At 57.0% G+C, this 14,392-nt stretch overlaps 1 protein-coding gene across 2 annotated transcripts in view; it reads right to left on the reverse strand.

Annotated features, from left to right (window-relative positions):
• Positions 1-4,131: 4,131 nt before the first annotated feature.
• The window catches only part of KIF21B (kinesin family member 21B), an 85,475-nt gene continuing 75,214 nt past the window's right edge, over positions 4,132-14,392 (reverse strand). The window contains exons 33-36 of one of the 2 annotated variants that reach the window (XM_084610902.1): positions 14,157-14,327; positions 12,773-12,972; positions 11,922-12,120; positions 4,132-11,334 (exon numbers count right to left, since the gene is read on the reverse strand). In XM_084610902.1, the coding sequence (XP_084467028.1) occupies positions 12,021-12,120; positions 12,773-12,972; positions 14,157-14,327 (471 nt within the window). In that variant the 3' untranslated portion in view covers positions 4,132-11,334; positions 11,922-12,020. The remainder of the gene's footprint in view (positions 11,335-11,921; positions 12,121-12,772; positions 12,973-14,156; positions 14,328-14,392) is intronic. The other variant, XM_084610903.1, reaches the window with a different exon arrangement.

Consider the following 14,392-nt stretch of genomic DNA (forward strand, 5'->3'; position numbering starts at 1 on the left):
CTCAGAATAGCGGGTCAGTCCGGTTTATTAAACCTGGACTATGAATAGATCAAACATGGAGAGGGCGTGACTGTAATTCTCTTTGCTATACACCATTGCCGTCATTCCATGTGCCTCAGCCTGGTTTTCACTTGCTTGTGTTTCATTTTGCCTTCCGGAACCGGTTAGCCTGTGTTGGACACATTTTTCCCCCGATGCCGGTTGAGATTTTGTGGGGCTGTCTTTGAAAGGTTCAAAAACCAAATACAGAAATTTGAATCTGGCTTTTAGTAACAGACCAACCCTAGAACTCGTGTGCAAAATCGGCTCCCTCCCCTAGGCTGGGCTGTAACGTTGTTTTGGAAATGGCTTGTTGGGTCACTGGAGGTGTTTCGTAAAGCAGCTCCTCGTTTCACGCAGGTGGGGAAACTCCAGCATCTGCTGCCAGACATCCAGAAGTGGCTACACGAGGCAGACAGGGACGTCATCGCCAAGGCCATCACTGACCTGAACCTCATCTTCACTGGCATGGACAGGGAGAGCACCAGCCCCGCAGCTGTGCAAGTGGCTGAGAAACTCCTGCCATTCTTTGATGATGTAAGGCCTGGCGGCCCGCGGGAGACCCTTCAAGCCGTGGACGTGTGAGTGGGGGCTGGCGGGTGGGCTAGCAGGGCCTGTGCTATGGTCCTAGCCAGAAAAAGGATTGTCATAAATGACGTGAGCCCATTCCCACCTTCCTCTGCTACCCCACTCTCCATCAGAGCATATGGCAGTAAGGGTGTGTCAGAGTTCCCTCCCCCCTCTGAACTCAAGGGTACAGATGTGGGGACCTACATGAAAGACCCCCTACGCTTATTTCTACCAGCTTAGGTTAAAAACTTCCCCAAGGCGCAAATTCTTCCTTGTCCTTGGACGGTATCGCTGCCACCACCAAGGGAGTTAGACAAAGATTCAGGAAAAGGACCACTTGGAGTTCCTGTTTCCCCAAAATATCCCCCCAAGCCCCTTCACCCCCTTTCCTGGGGAGGCTTGAGAATAATATACCAACCAAATAGGTAAACAAGGTGAGCACAGACCAGATCCGTGGGTTTTTAGGACACTAAAACCCAATCAGATTCTTAAAAACAGAACTTTATAGTAAAGAAAAAAGTAAAAGAAGCACCTCAGTACAATCAGGATGGAAGGTAATTTTACAGGGTAATAAGATTTAAAACACAGAGTTTTGTAGGCAAAACTTCAAAGTTACAAAAAACAGGAATAAACCTCCCTCTTAGCATAGGGAAAATTCACAAGCTAAAACCAAAGATAATCTAACGCATCCTCGCTATTACTTACAATTTGTAATCTTAGATGCTTATTTCAGGTAGGGTTTTAGGAGATGTGTTTTTCCTGCCCTGGTCTCTCTGTGTCCTGGAGAGAACAACAAAGAGACACAACCAAAACCTTCCCCCACAGATTTGAAAGTATCTTCTTCCCTCATTGGTCCTTTTGGTCAGGTGCCAACCAGGGTATTTGAGCTTCTTAACCCCTTAAAGGGAAAGGAGGGGTTTTGGTTTTATGCTACCCTTAGTTGTATGTTTATGACAGGGTGGGAACCCTGGTGTCCTGCAGGCCTGGTGAGAAGGATTAGGGCAGCCTGGGGATGAGGCTCCCCTTGGGGAAGGACATGCATTCCTGAGCCCTCATGCAGCGAGGGGGCCCCTGCAGCACAGGGTGCTGCAATGCTCTTGCTGGCTTCCAGGTGATGGTACCCTGGTGAAAATCGTGCCCCTCCTTCCCCACCCCTCCGGCCAGGAATCCAGCAGCTGGCCTGTCAGCTCCATAAGGAAACAGCTCCCTTTGTAGGTTCTGCAGCTACCGCCCTTTCCGCTCCCCTTCGTTCTCAGGGCAGGGCAGCGTCAAAGGAGGGGCTAGTTCTCCCCAGGCCTTTCGTAACCACAGACTAGCCCCCGCCGGTGCGCTCACCAGATTGATGTTCACTCCCCCACTGGACAGCGAGATCCAGCAAAGCGGGCGGGAGGAAGGGACCCATCCATTACTGCCTTCCAGGGGTAACGCCCCAGTGGGGGCTCCTAGAGGGACCACCCAGCTCCCACAACGCTAAATCCTACCCGCAGCCCTCCCCAACTCTGCTGGGACCCGGCCGCTCTTTATTTAGCAATGGCACAGGGCCGGCTAAAGCTGTTCCCAGGGTCTCCTGGATCCCCAGCTGACCGATGGGACAGGGCAGCCCAGACCGAGGATGCAGGATCTCGCCCTGGGGTGAGCCCTTTACATCTGCAGTGCTCAGCGTGTGCCAGGGCCGAGCCCCGGCACCTCTGGGCCTGGCAGATCAGAGCCCCGGCCCCTCTGGGCTTGCTGCATCAGTTAGGAATGTAAAAAAATTGCTTAAGGCCCTGCACTGCCCATCTGGTGTGTGTAAGCAAGCTCCGTAGCCAGTCCATACCTGGTCCCACCTGCGCCCACCCGGAGAGTGTCATTGAATATTCCAAGCAAGACTAGAGAGTTTAAAATTGACAAGAGCCGATGTCTCAGCCATCTCAGCAGGGACTTAATATCACCGTCAACCCCTCCCAGCCTTCCTGTGACACAGCTCTGACCCTCCCTGAAGGGATCCCGAACTGCGTGGGCCAGTTCATCACCGAACCAATTTACAAAGACAAAAACTTTGCGTTCAGTGTGTAGGGGATCAAAGACCAACAACCTTCTCAGCTGCAGGGTGGGAGCCATGATGGGCCGAGTGAGAAAGATGCAAGAACTTGAGGATCTGATGCTACTGGGCTTTTGAAAGGTGATCTAGCCCAAACTAACTTAAGAGGCAATGCTGAACCAGTGATCAACCACCTCTACAAGAGAGAGGCCTGGGAAGGGGCTAGCTGCAGATTTTTGTGAATTCAGAGGACAGCAGTGCCAGGACATTGTGGACTATTCTTCAAGCTATATGGACACAATGTACTTGAAAGACATAACATGTTGCAGTGCTATTGAGAAACTGAAGTGCTCGTTTGCTCACTTCGGTATCCAGAACTAGTGATGGACAATGGCCCACAATTCACTGCAGCAGAATTTAAGTCAGCCTGAGTGGAATTTGATTTTGCTCAGAGGGGTAGCCATGTTCATCTGTATTCACAAAAACAACGAGGGTCCAGTGGCACCTTTAAGTCTAGCAGATTTATTTAAGAAACCCACTTCTTCAGATGCATGGAGTGAAAATTACAGCCTCCTCACTCCTGGAGTAGGTTCACAGCTGGGCATCCCAGCTGGAGCTAGATAAGGGCTGAGCTCCCTGGGCAGGCTGGGCTTATCGCATGCCCCCTCCTTGGCATTTCTGGGGGGAAGGGGGGGCGCACAGCATGCTGGCCTCCAGGGATCCTTGGGTGGCAGCAGGAGGGCACCTACAGTTAGGTAGAGCCGGACAACACCCAAGCCCCCTTTGTGCATTTCCCTCTCTGTGGGCCTAAGTGCCCATCTGTCCACTGGGGGGGGGGAGGGGGGCAAAGGGAGGGTATGTAACCCACACACCTCCTGGGTGTGGTGTTCTGTCCCATCTAGTGGCACTGAGCCCACTGGCGGGGGGAGGGGGGAAATGAGTCTGCTCTACAGTCTTGGTTAACAGCTGGCTTTTAGCTCATACTGTAGAGGTTCATGCACCAAGCTCTAGAGGTCCCCGGTTCAATCCTGGACAAGCCCCCACTTGTAACGCCGACAGACCCCAGTCGTCGGCAGGCGGGATCGAACCTGGGACCTGTGGAGCTCAGTGCATGGCTCTTAGCTAAGGCTGTAGAGCAGACCCATTCTCTCTCTCTAAGTGGTCTCAGTGCCGCTAGATGGGACAGACCACCACACCCAGGAGGTGGGGAGGTTACACGTAAATACAGGCAGGGATACTGCAGTCTAGGGGGAGTCCTATAAATAGTGGGTGAACGGGGTTTATTGTGACTTCGTGACTGTGGCTGGAGGCCCCCCCTCCAGCTGGTGAGCCAGCCTCCCTCCTTTGGGGCTTTGTGCCCCGGCACCTGCTTGAGCGGGGTGAAACTCTTGGTGTCTACGGGGGAGGCTCTTCCCACCATCCCAAACCCTGGCTTCTCGCCCATCGGCCACCTGCCCTTCCCTACGCAATCCCTCCTCATACAGAGCAGCCCCACGCCTCGGTTTCATTTTGGTGCGTTTATTTACGAAGACAGCGCAAGGAACAGACACATCCATCGGGAAAAACCATGTACAGCTTGAGGCTTCAACAACCCCATTTACAGTGATACATCGAGGTATAAAATATATACACACCTTGTCCTATACACAGGACACAGACCGCCCCGCTGGATCACACAACCCAGAGAGAGAAAAGCCTTAGCAAGCGTTGACAGCTCCAAAAACATCCCAGGGCAAGAAAAGGCACCGGCTGTTTGCAACACTTGTACAGTATTGACACAGGGTGAGGGCTAAACTAAGTGACCAGTGTGAGGTCTGCTCCGTCTCTACTGGCTGAGGCGCCATACACAGCTGCTCACGCTCACAATGCAGGGCAGGAGTAAGCTCACTATCCCATCACCAAAAGAACCTCAGTGTAAAGCAGTGCTCCTTCCTGCCCCAGGGGGTGGGGGAGAAATCACACAGACGACTACACCAAAGGCCAGGCATCGTCCCAGGGTAAAGCAGGGCTGTAGTGTAAGGTGGAGGAGCCCCCGGACGAATGCAGCTAAGAGTTGCAAGGCTGGGCACCGGAAGAATCTCCTGGTGGAACTGTGGGGAGGGGTGGAAGGATCCCTGCGCGGGGTCAATCCCAGTGCCAATGGCCCACTGCCTTTGCAGAGGCACAAGGCCACTGATGAAGGCCGTTCGTCCTACCCTGCTGGGTCTCGCAACCCAGCTCCCCCAGGAGAGAAGCTTTGCCCAGAGGCTTTGTTAGGGCTGAAAGGGGTGAGAAGGGAAGGGGAGACGCTGACCATGGGATGGCACCAGTCAGCTCAGAAAGAAATCTGACCCTTGTGCTCTTTGGGGGAATCGTACCTGAAACGGGGGTCAGCGGGAGGCAGGATGGGAATACGGCCAGCAGTGTGCGTGTGTGGGGGGGAAGGGCTGAGAGTAAAGGACCAGGAAGGAATCAGGGTCCTGGGAGAGGATCAGTGCCAGGACACATCCTGGTGCTCATGAGAATCCACCTTCCAGTAGGGCGGCCCCAGGTTTGTAACCCTTACGCTGGGGAGCTCTTCCAAGTGAAGGCCCCTGCCTCAGGGACCCATCCCTGCCCAACATAAGGGCTGAGAATGGAGCCCCCAGCAGGGGGGTTACTCCTAGGTCCTGAGGAGCACGAGGGATGGGAGGGACCCCTCAGGACGACAGGCTTCCCCCAGGGCTTTTGGGGGCTAAAGGAGTCTCTGTTCCTGGACTGGACATGCCAGGTCACCAGCGATTAGAGGGAATGGGGCTAGCAGCGGCTCTGCGGTGCTAACAGCTAACTGGGGGCCTGAAAGGGGTGAGCCGTGGGGTGCTAGATCTTCATCAGCCCTGCCCCTACAGCACAAACAGCAGCAGATGGGACAGCGAGTCCCAGCTCCAGGAGGGTACCACAGCCAGTGCTGTGAACGGAGCTGTATGGCCCGCACGGTCGGGAGAGGACAAGGGTGGAGCAGTTGGGGTGGGAAGCCTGGCAGGAATCTAGAGAGAGCAGAGCAAATAGCGCAGAAAAAGAGCTGCGGCAACCACGAGTTCAGTTGTCTCCATCGTCAGTTAGGGCATCCTCCCTGGCTCTGGCCCCCCAGAGAGGTTTGCATGAGCAGGGTCTGCACAGACAGCAGGTAAAGGAACAGGGCCCGTGGGTGCCACGCTAGGGGTACATGCAGTGCCCTGCAGCATAAACACAAAAAAAGTCATTCCAGGCAGCTCAGACTTGTAACTTCCATCGTCTCCCCCCGGCTCAATTTCACCACCGGTCTGCAGGAGGCACCATTGCTGCAGCGGCCTTGAGGGCTCCCGGCACTGACCTGCCCCCCCCCCCCCCCGCGGAGCCGCTCCCTGAATTCAATCCCCCTTCATGTGCAGTGGGTAGGGGAAGGTAGCCACTGGCCTGTCGAGTCTTGGATGGTTTCAGGGCCAGAAAGGGGGATGGAGGGAGAAGAGGCAGGAGCAGGGTGGGGAGAGGTTGGGGGTCAAATGCAGATGCCATTCATAAGGGTGGAGGTTACGCATCTGTAAATGAGTGTGTGCCGACGGGCCTGACTCATGGCCCCACAGACACTGCAGTGACAGGGCAAGATCAGAATCAGGGCTCGGGAGACGCAGCTCACTGCCGCTCCCAGGCCCTCATCCACCTTGGGCTCCTTTCAGCCCCGAGTTACTGGGCTACAGCCTGCCCCGGGCGCTGCTGCGAACGCCAAGGAGACTTGTGGGGGTGAATTTATCTCCTGAGCCCTCGCTGTCCTGCCCCGTTACCTGCTTCCCATCACAGACACACCAATTAAACTCTCCCAGATCACACACGGTCTCGGTTACCTTCACTCGTTGCCCCTGCATGGAGGCATTTGTTCCCCATCTCCCCACCTTACATGGTAACATCAGGGATGACTGCACCCAAAGGGACCTCTTGATTTGTGCCATCCTCTTCCCTGTCCTGCTGCCTGAAAGTACAATCACGTGCAATCACTAGCAGGCAGATTTTGAAGACAAGGAACAAATAGGACTCCTTAGTTCTTCCAAGAGGCTAACGCGCCCAGCTACTAATGACAGCAGGGGTACGTTGGGGGTGTGCTTTGAGTTACTGGCCCCCAGAAGGGGTGCAGCATATATATTTTAGGGGAATGGGCTTCCCCTTTGATTGTACATTACAAAGCTGCCCCTTATTCCCAAGATTAAGCGGCATTGTGCTTTCAGCTGGGGCTCTTCCAGGATTTGTTCCCTGGCTAAGAGGAAGGATAGTCTTGTGCCTAAAAGTCCAGGGAACAGATCCTCAGCTGGTGTAAACCATCCTAGCTCCACTGATGAAGCTGTGACCATTTTCACCAGCTGAGGATCTGGCTCGAGATAAGGGAGGGCATTAGGATTCAGAAAGAGATGGACATTAATCCGAACGCTGGGAAAGAGTCCCTGTTAGGGGACGTTTCAGCCAAACACAAGCTGTATACATGAGCTCAGGGGAAATTCCATAACCCTGCTCTTACATGGGTCCTGAATATGATGCCACAGGAGGCTCTTGTTAAATTAGGGTTAAGTGCAGCCAGATCATGGTAAAATCGGTCACTGCATGGTTCCAGATAAGGAGCCATTCCCAGGTGGCCACGGCCAGCGTCAGGACCAGGAGGGTCGGGGGGCGTGTACTGGTTTCACTAAAATGCAGAGGGCCCCACTTCGGGTGAAGTGGAAGACCTGGGAATCAGCGTCAGGCTGTCAGTGCTTTCACGAACAGGCAGCTGGGGGGTTGGCATGGACCCTTCTGGGCTTGCAGCAGGACTATTGTGGGCTCGAGAGGCATTCCGATGTCCGCCTGGCACACGCTGGCTCAGGGTGGCATTCGGAGCTCCTCTTGACAACCTGCAGACAGGGCCTCCATGTAAGAGTCAGGGTCATGATTTTCAAGAGCGGCTAGTTGTTTCAGGGGCCCAGTCCATGACCCCTTAAAGAGAAAGCCGTGAGCACCCCGTTTGGAGATCAGACCCCTTTCAAGTGTCAAGTTGGGCCCTCCAACAATCAGAGGTCCTTTTTTAAAGGCTAAGGGGGGCATTTTTCAAGCAGAGCAAGGGTGCGGTAGGTCACCCTGCAACGCTAAGGCAGGACAAGCCCCCAGGACCCGAGCGGCTCAGCAACGCAAGTGGTGATTCCAGGACAAATTCAAGTTTCAAAATCATAAAAAAAAAAAGTTTTAAAAATGGCTCAGACCATGAGGTAGCTTAACCGAAAGAACCCCCCTCAAATGACACCCCTCCCAATGAAAAAGAGACCGTCCGCACACACACAGAGCTACAGTACAACACAGCCCCCGCCTGCTCTCCCTTCCACACAGGGAGAGGAGCCGGCAGGGGCACCTCAAGGGAAGGGCTGTGCCCAGCACATGGGAACGGACAGTGGACACATGCCAGGTGCCCGGTACTGGATCATCTGATGCTGGCTGGCTGGGCGGCCTCAGGACAACTTTTGAGGAAATTTCCATCTTTCAACCTGCTTGTTCCTATTGACCTCCTGTGGGGTTTCGCCGGCCGGGAACGCCACGAGATGCAGTCGCTCGGTGCGAGACAGAACGAGGCCCAGCCGCCACGAGCGCTCGGTCTTGCAACATGCTGGGGTCACTGAAGCAGAGCTGCCTGGGATTAGCCCCGAGGGAAAGAACCAGGGAATCCCAACAGGTGGCTACTGGGCTACATGCAGGTGAAATCTTCCCCTCTCATGCAGCGACCCGCACTGAGTCCCTGATCCAAAATCCATGGAGGTCAATGGGAGACTTTCTGCTGGCTTCGGATCAAGCTCTTAAAGATCAGATGAAGCCCCACTGAAGCAGACACACTGCTGCCCTGGCTCCCTCCTGCCCCCAGAGCCATTCACACCTGCCAGGGCGGAGCAGGTGTTACATTCAACAGCCATTGTGACAAGCAGAGACTCAGGCAACATCCGCCAGGGTATAGGCCACCCACCCGCGTCTCAGAGCCCCTAGCTCAGATCCTTCATTTCAGACCATTCACGTTTGCTTGTCCCTCGTTGCCAACTGGAAAAATCCAACTTTTCTCTCCCAGACAGTTTAATCCTGTCCCATCGGGGGGGGGGGGGGGATCTTGGATATAATCCACTCTCTCTTGGTGGCTGGAAGGCATCACTTCAACCTGCGTTCCCTTCCCCCAGGCCATCGGCAGAGCCCTGGGGACACTTCTCCTTTCGTTGGTGGCAGCAGTGGGAGAATGATGGGTGGGTGTGATGCGTAGCTGAGCAAACCAAGTCACTGTGTTTGGGTCCCACCAGAGCCAGCACCCTGGCAGGACTTCAGAGCTCCCCATCCCGGTCAGTATCCAGATGCTCAGAGGCTTGATGGAAATGAACAATTTTTCCCATCTCAGAACCACTCCAGAGCAGCAGCGACTGGAGGCCATTTTTACTTTGTGCAGCAGGGGGCGATCACTGGTTTGGCAGGGCTCGCTACTGCAAGACAGATTATCAAAAGGCAAAACAAATGAACGAAGAGGCTGGTGCTGTTTACGAAGTGGAAACGTTTCCTGTCCAATGTATCAGTTTCAAAGGAGGTCAAATCTGGGGTAAGAACCCCTTGGTGTTCTCCTTCGATCTGCCGGGTAGAAGGAAACCCGGGGCAATCCCCTGTTAACCAAGGACACTGAAAGTCTTGCATCCTAGAGAACACACAATCCATTGCTGATGGGGTTAGCTGAAGATCAATCAATAAAACCAGAGTCCGGCTGCTGCTTCTTATGTGACGGGCGGAGCGACGCAAGAAACGTACCTGGTGGAAAGGGCCAGCCTGCTGCCGTTCTCTCAGGTCCATTTCGCAGCAAGCTCTGCACCCCAAGGGCATTACATAGCAGCGAGAAGCTGGCTGACGAAGGTTCTGGCTGCACTGGGTGTTGGCTGCGTGGGACTGGGACTCTTTAGCCAGTCATTAGGGGAGGAGGGAGCGAAAGACCGCAGTGACAGCGAGTCCATGTGCTTTGGGGAGTGTAGTGCCGTGGATGCCCCAGAGGAAGTGGGGCACCCAAGCGTGGTGGGGGAGATGGTGGCAAGAGACCTTATGCAATTTTGACCTTTGTAAAACTGAAATCTGGGGTGACCGTGGTGATTTAGTGTCTTGTGCCATACTGGCCGTGCAGGTGGGTGGCAAGCAGAGCATGGGCAGGCCATGGGCAACCCCTCATTGCCCCCCAGCTCTGATAATGCACCTCAAGTCTCATGTGGGCCCCTCCCGCTACCCCCATCTTTCCCTTCATCCAACTCCTTTCTAGCCCTGCCCCACTCCCCGCTGCAGATCCCGTCCAGAGCACCCCACGCCCTCCGCCTTTGCCAAAGCGCCTCTCTCCTGACCATATAACCACCGCCCGTCCTGCCCTTCCACCCACTACTCTAGACCCAGACCTCTCCCAGGCCAGGCCCCACAGGCTGGCAGGCAGGAATCTGTCCCAAGCAAACCTAAACCCCTCCTGTGAGATGGTGCGGAGAGCTTACCCCTTTTCCCAGCATTAAAGCCTTTTGCAGCTATTAAAAATCCCCAGGTCCCAATCAATTCACAAGGGTGCTTAAAAAATTCTTTGAAACCCCACTATAAAAGCTTCAATCCCTTCCCGCAGCAGCTGGGAATGAGCTACTCCCATGCTCAGCAGAGATGGCACCAAGCCGGATGTCCAAATGGGCAGTGGGGACCACAGGGAACAGCGAACAGACCAGTGTGCGATGAAGGCTCAGTCGGATGTGTGGGGGGGTGCCCAAAGAGAACAGATCCAGAAATTCCGCTTTTCCTTGGAGACGCCCACAGGGATTTTCCCCGATGTGCCAGCTGCCTTCTCTCCACCCCTGGGGCAAAAGGGGGGATGCCCTGGCTCAGAATGAGGTGGGTCAGGTGCAGAGGTCGACATTTGCCAGACAGCATGCGGATTTGGTCCAGCGACACAGCAATGGAGCTGCTGCCGGAGCTCCTTGCAAGGAGCCCTAGTGCAGCGCCAGGGCTGGGAGGCCGTCTCCGGGAGTGGGTCGTTCCCCAGCAGTGCTCCATGCACCCTGCTGGTGCCAGGCTGGGGTAGGCTCTGAGCGCGGCCCTGGGGCGATCTTCGGGCAGCACACAAGCCCTCTCCGTATTTCGGTACCGGCCGGCAGAACCCAGCTCTGCTGAACGATGAGGTGTAGAGAGGGGCGCCTGCAGCCGCTTCCAGGGGGAACGAGACCCCAGGCACCAGGGCGGTGCGGAGGCCAGCAGCAGGGTGCAGGTTGCAGGATCCTTCATGCACATCCAGGCTCCGGGGTGTGGGGGCACTGAATAGGCTGTGGGGCAGACTGGAACGATCCCGTTGAGTGTCTCAGCTCAGGGTCCTCCCCAGGGCTGGCAAGGCCATGTCCTGAAGCACTGCCTGGCTACGCCCCAGTCAGCAGAAAGCCCTATGCATGCTGGAAACCCAGCGTGGGGCTGGACGGCAACGACGCCCCCTAGCCGTGGGAGCTGGCAGTGCACAAAGACCCAGCCGAGACACCATCACCCCAGAGTCCTGGGAACTGGGGCACATGCAGGCCAGGCCACTCCCACCTCTTCGTGGCCGGGGAGAGGGGCTGGGGCCTGGGCCTGCCAGGGAGCCTGCCAGTCGCCCTGGCTCCGGCCTTTCCAGCCCCTAGGTCGGGCCATTCAGGAATCGTCTCCTGCTCCAGAGCTTCACTGTCATGTCACTGGGGAAGGAAGAGAGATAGAGAGGAAGTGAGGCCGGGGGGCTGCCCCCACCTGAGCCCCGCCCCAGCTAAAGAGAGGAAGCACAGCGAATACAATCAGCTGTGGGCCACGCCCTGCCCGCAACTCCCCCGCTCCCAAAGGCATCATGCTGCCGCCCAGGAGAGCCAGGCCGCTGTGCACCAGCGCAAGGAGAGAGCAGATGCGCCCAGCTGCCTGCCAGCGGGATAATCCCCAGAGCGCCAGTAACGGGGCACTGGGCCAGAGCGCAGGCTCAGCCAGTGGCATCTCACTGGCAGTGGCCAGGGACGTGGATCCCCCCAGCAGTGGCCCAAGAGGAGCAGTAGTCAGAGGGGCAAACCCCATGCAGCACTGAGCCAACTGCTGGAGCCAATCACCCCTTCACAGAAGTTTGGAGGGGCCGGGGGAGCTGCCAGCCCTGGCCCCCCTTCCCTACTGCTATAAGGGGGCAGGCAGCCCGCCCCAGGGCAAAGGCATAGAGTAACCTGGGGGGCAGGGAGGGGCCAAGAGGACAGTCTCCTCTTGCAAAGAACTCTACGTAGGGGGAAAATCCAAAAGAATCTCATACCGTTAGGAAGCAGCTGAGACCAGAGCGGAGAGGGGAAGGAAGAGAGAGAGAGAGAGAGAGAGAGAGAGCGAGAGCAGGCCAGAGAGAGCAGGAGGAGGGTCAAGGCAGGCTAGTGGCACGCCCCTTTATGGCAAGGACGCGGCGAGGAAGGCAGGGGGTGAGCCCAGGCACGTAAGTCCATAGCTTTACCCGGCAGTCACTGCGGCACAGAGAGAAACAGAGGGAGGAAGAGAGGAAAAGAAAGGAAAGGAGAAAAGGGAAATGGTCGGAAAAGAGGAGATCAGAGACAGTGCCGGAGACATCGCGAGGGGCGGGCGTGAGCCCAGGGACCCTCTCTGGGGGCCAGGGCTGTGCACAGAGGCCGGGGAGCGGAGGGAGGGGGCCGTGGCGCTCTCATTGGAGATGCGCAAGGTGCCCTCGAGGAGGAGCTGGTGCCCGGCAGGCAGGAAGCCCGTTCTCTGCGCCGAGGGTGGCAGGACCAGCGGCACCAGACCTGGCAAGCAGCATCCCAAAAGCATGGCAGGGCAGGGCAGGACCAGCGCTCGGCCTAACGGGATGGGGCAGAGGAGCCTCGCTGTGGGGCGGGCTGACAATGGCTGAGAGATGGAGGAGAGAGGCTAGATGGTTGCAGGGCCCCCAGCGCGCTCCCCCCGCCCCGCCTGCTGCCCCACACTAAACCTGCTTGCAGCCGGCTCCCATCCCTCGCTTCCTGTACCATTCCGGGCCCCGCTATCTGGGGGGCGCAACAGTGGGTTTGGAGAGTTCCTGCGGCTCTGCTGCACTGGGGTGAGCTGGGGGTCAGACCTCCCTCCCCCATGCCGCAGGGGCCTAGCCCCGCCCACGCCCCTCACCTGGAAGCAGTGAATATGTGCTTGGAATTGGTGCAGACGGCATTGATGGGGCTGTCGTGGCCCTTGATCTCCCCAACGGGAGTGAAGTTCTCCACGTTCCAGACCTTCACCATGCCCCCACGGCAGGCACTCAGCAGCATGGGGCGGCCGGGGACGAAGGCCAGGGCGCAGACCCAGTCCTTGTGTGCGTTGGGGATTTGCTGGCAGGTACAGAGACAGGGCAGAGCCAGTGAGCGCCCTCGGGCCGACAGCGCCCGACCCAGGCTGCCAGCTGGGACCATCAAGACCCAAACCGCCCCCCTGAGCTCTGGGGCAGGGTCAGACCAGCAGCCAGAGCCAGATCCTGGGTTTGCAGCTGGCTGCTGTTTCTAGAGTGGGCCGAGGCAAACACCCCACATCTGCACAGTGGCTGAGAGCTAGAGCTGGTATTATAAAGCTCTGCTCAATTTCTCATCAAGCAGCAGCCGAGGATTCGAATTCAAGACAACAGGGCTCTGGTGAGCTACAGAAGCAGCCCAGCAGGAGAGAAGAGGGCTACGCCCCATGAGACAATTGCTCATTGGGACTGGCCAGAGGACCTCCAAGCTCCGGTTAATTCACGGCGACCATGATATGACCCCAGAATATGAGACACACGAGGCGAGCGAGGGAATCTCTTTGACTGGACCAATTTCTGTGGTGGGGGAAGGGACAAGTCTGCAAACTCACAGAGCACTTCTTCTGGGGTGGGGCTTGAAAGTTTGTCCCGTCCACCCACAGAAGCTGGCCCAATAAGAGAGATTCCCCCCCCCCGTCCGCTTTGGCTGCTGCTCTATCCCCGACCCACGGAGCCGCCGGAGGCCGTCCCGGCAATGCTGAGTGCCCCGACTGAACTGGGGAACCAGGCACTGCGGCATGTGGGGCCCAGAGACCAGAGAGCCACACTCACGGGGATCCGAAATAGGGAAAACGCCGAGCGCTATCTACCCGCAGATCAACCTGTCCCCCTTCTCCATAGGCCACTGAGCCCTTCAGCCGTAACAAGTGGGGCACAGCCCTATAGAACTGGCTACCATGCATTGCCCACGGCTGTAAACTGCCTTCAGGACCCACCATGCCAGCCACTGTGGTTTGCAACCCCCAGGGCTCTTCCATTGCCTGGAGGCCCTGTGTGCAATGTAGGGATGGGGTCCCTGCATCTGCCCTCTGGTCCTCTACCCCCAGCATGGCGGGAGCACGCTCCAGATTGTACAGTGACACTCCAGCAGTTCTACATCCTTGCTCCAGCCCCTGGCACCGGCCCTCGCTCTCCAGCACACGAAATGGCACGCTGCGGGTCTAGGCCCATCTAAATGCCGCCCCCCGAGCCCAGCAGCAGGGCCTTCCTGCTCACTCCACTCCATACCTGGAGGAGCTCCTGCTGCTCCAGGTCCCACTTCTTGATCCCGTTGTCCCTGGAGCCGCTGAAGAGCACATCGCCTTGGATGGCCAGACACTCGATGCCGTCGTAGTGCGGGGGCTCGAAGTTATGGGTGGGGCCAACGTTCCCCACCACGCTGTCCGCGATCTCAAACATCTGCAAGGCAACAGCCCGGAGGGCAGCCGCTGTGAACCCCGGCGGCGAAGGAGACCAGCCGCTCT

This window comes from Lepidochelys olivacea (assembly GCF_965140295.1).
Source record: "Lepidochelys olivacea isolate rLepOli2 genome assembly, chromosome: 21".
NCBI classification, from domain to species: Eukaryota; Metazoa; Chordata; order Testudines; family Cheloniidae; genus Lepidochelys; species Lepidochelys olivacea.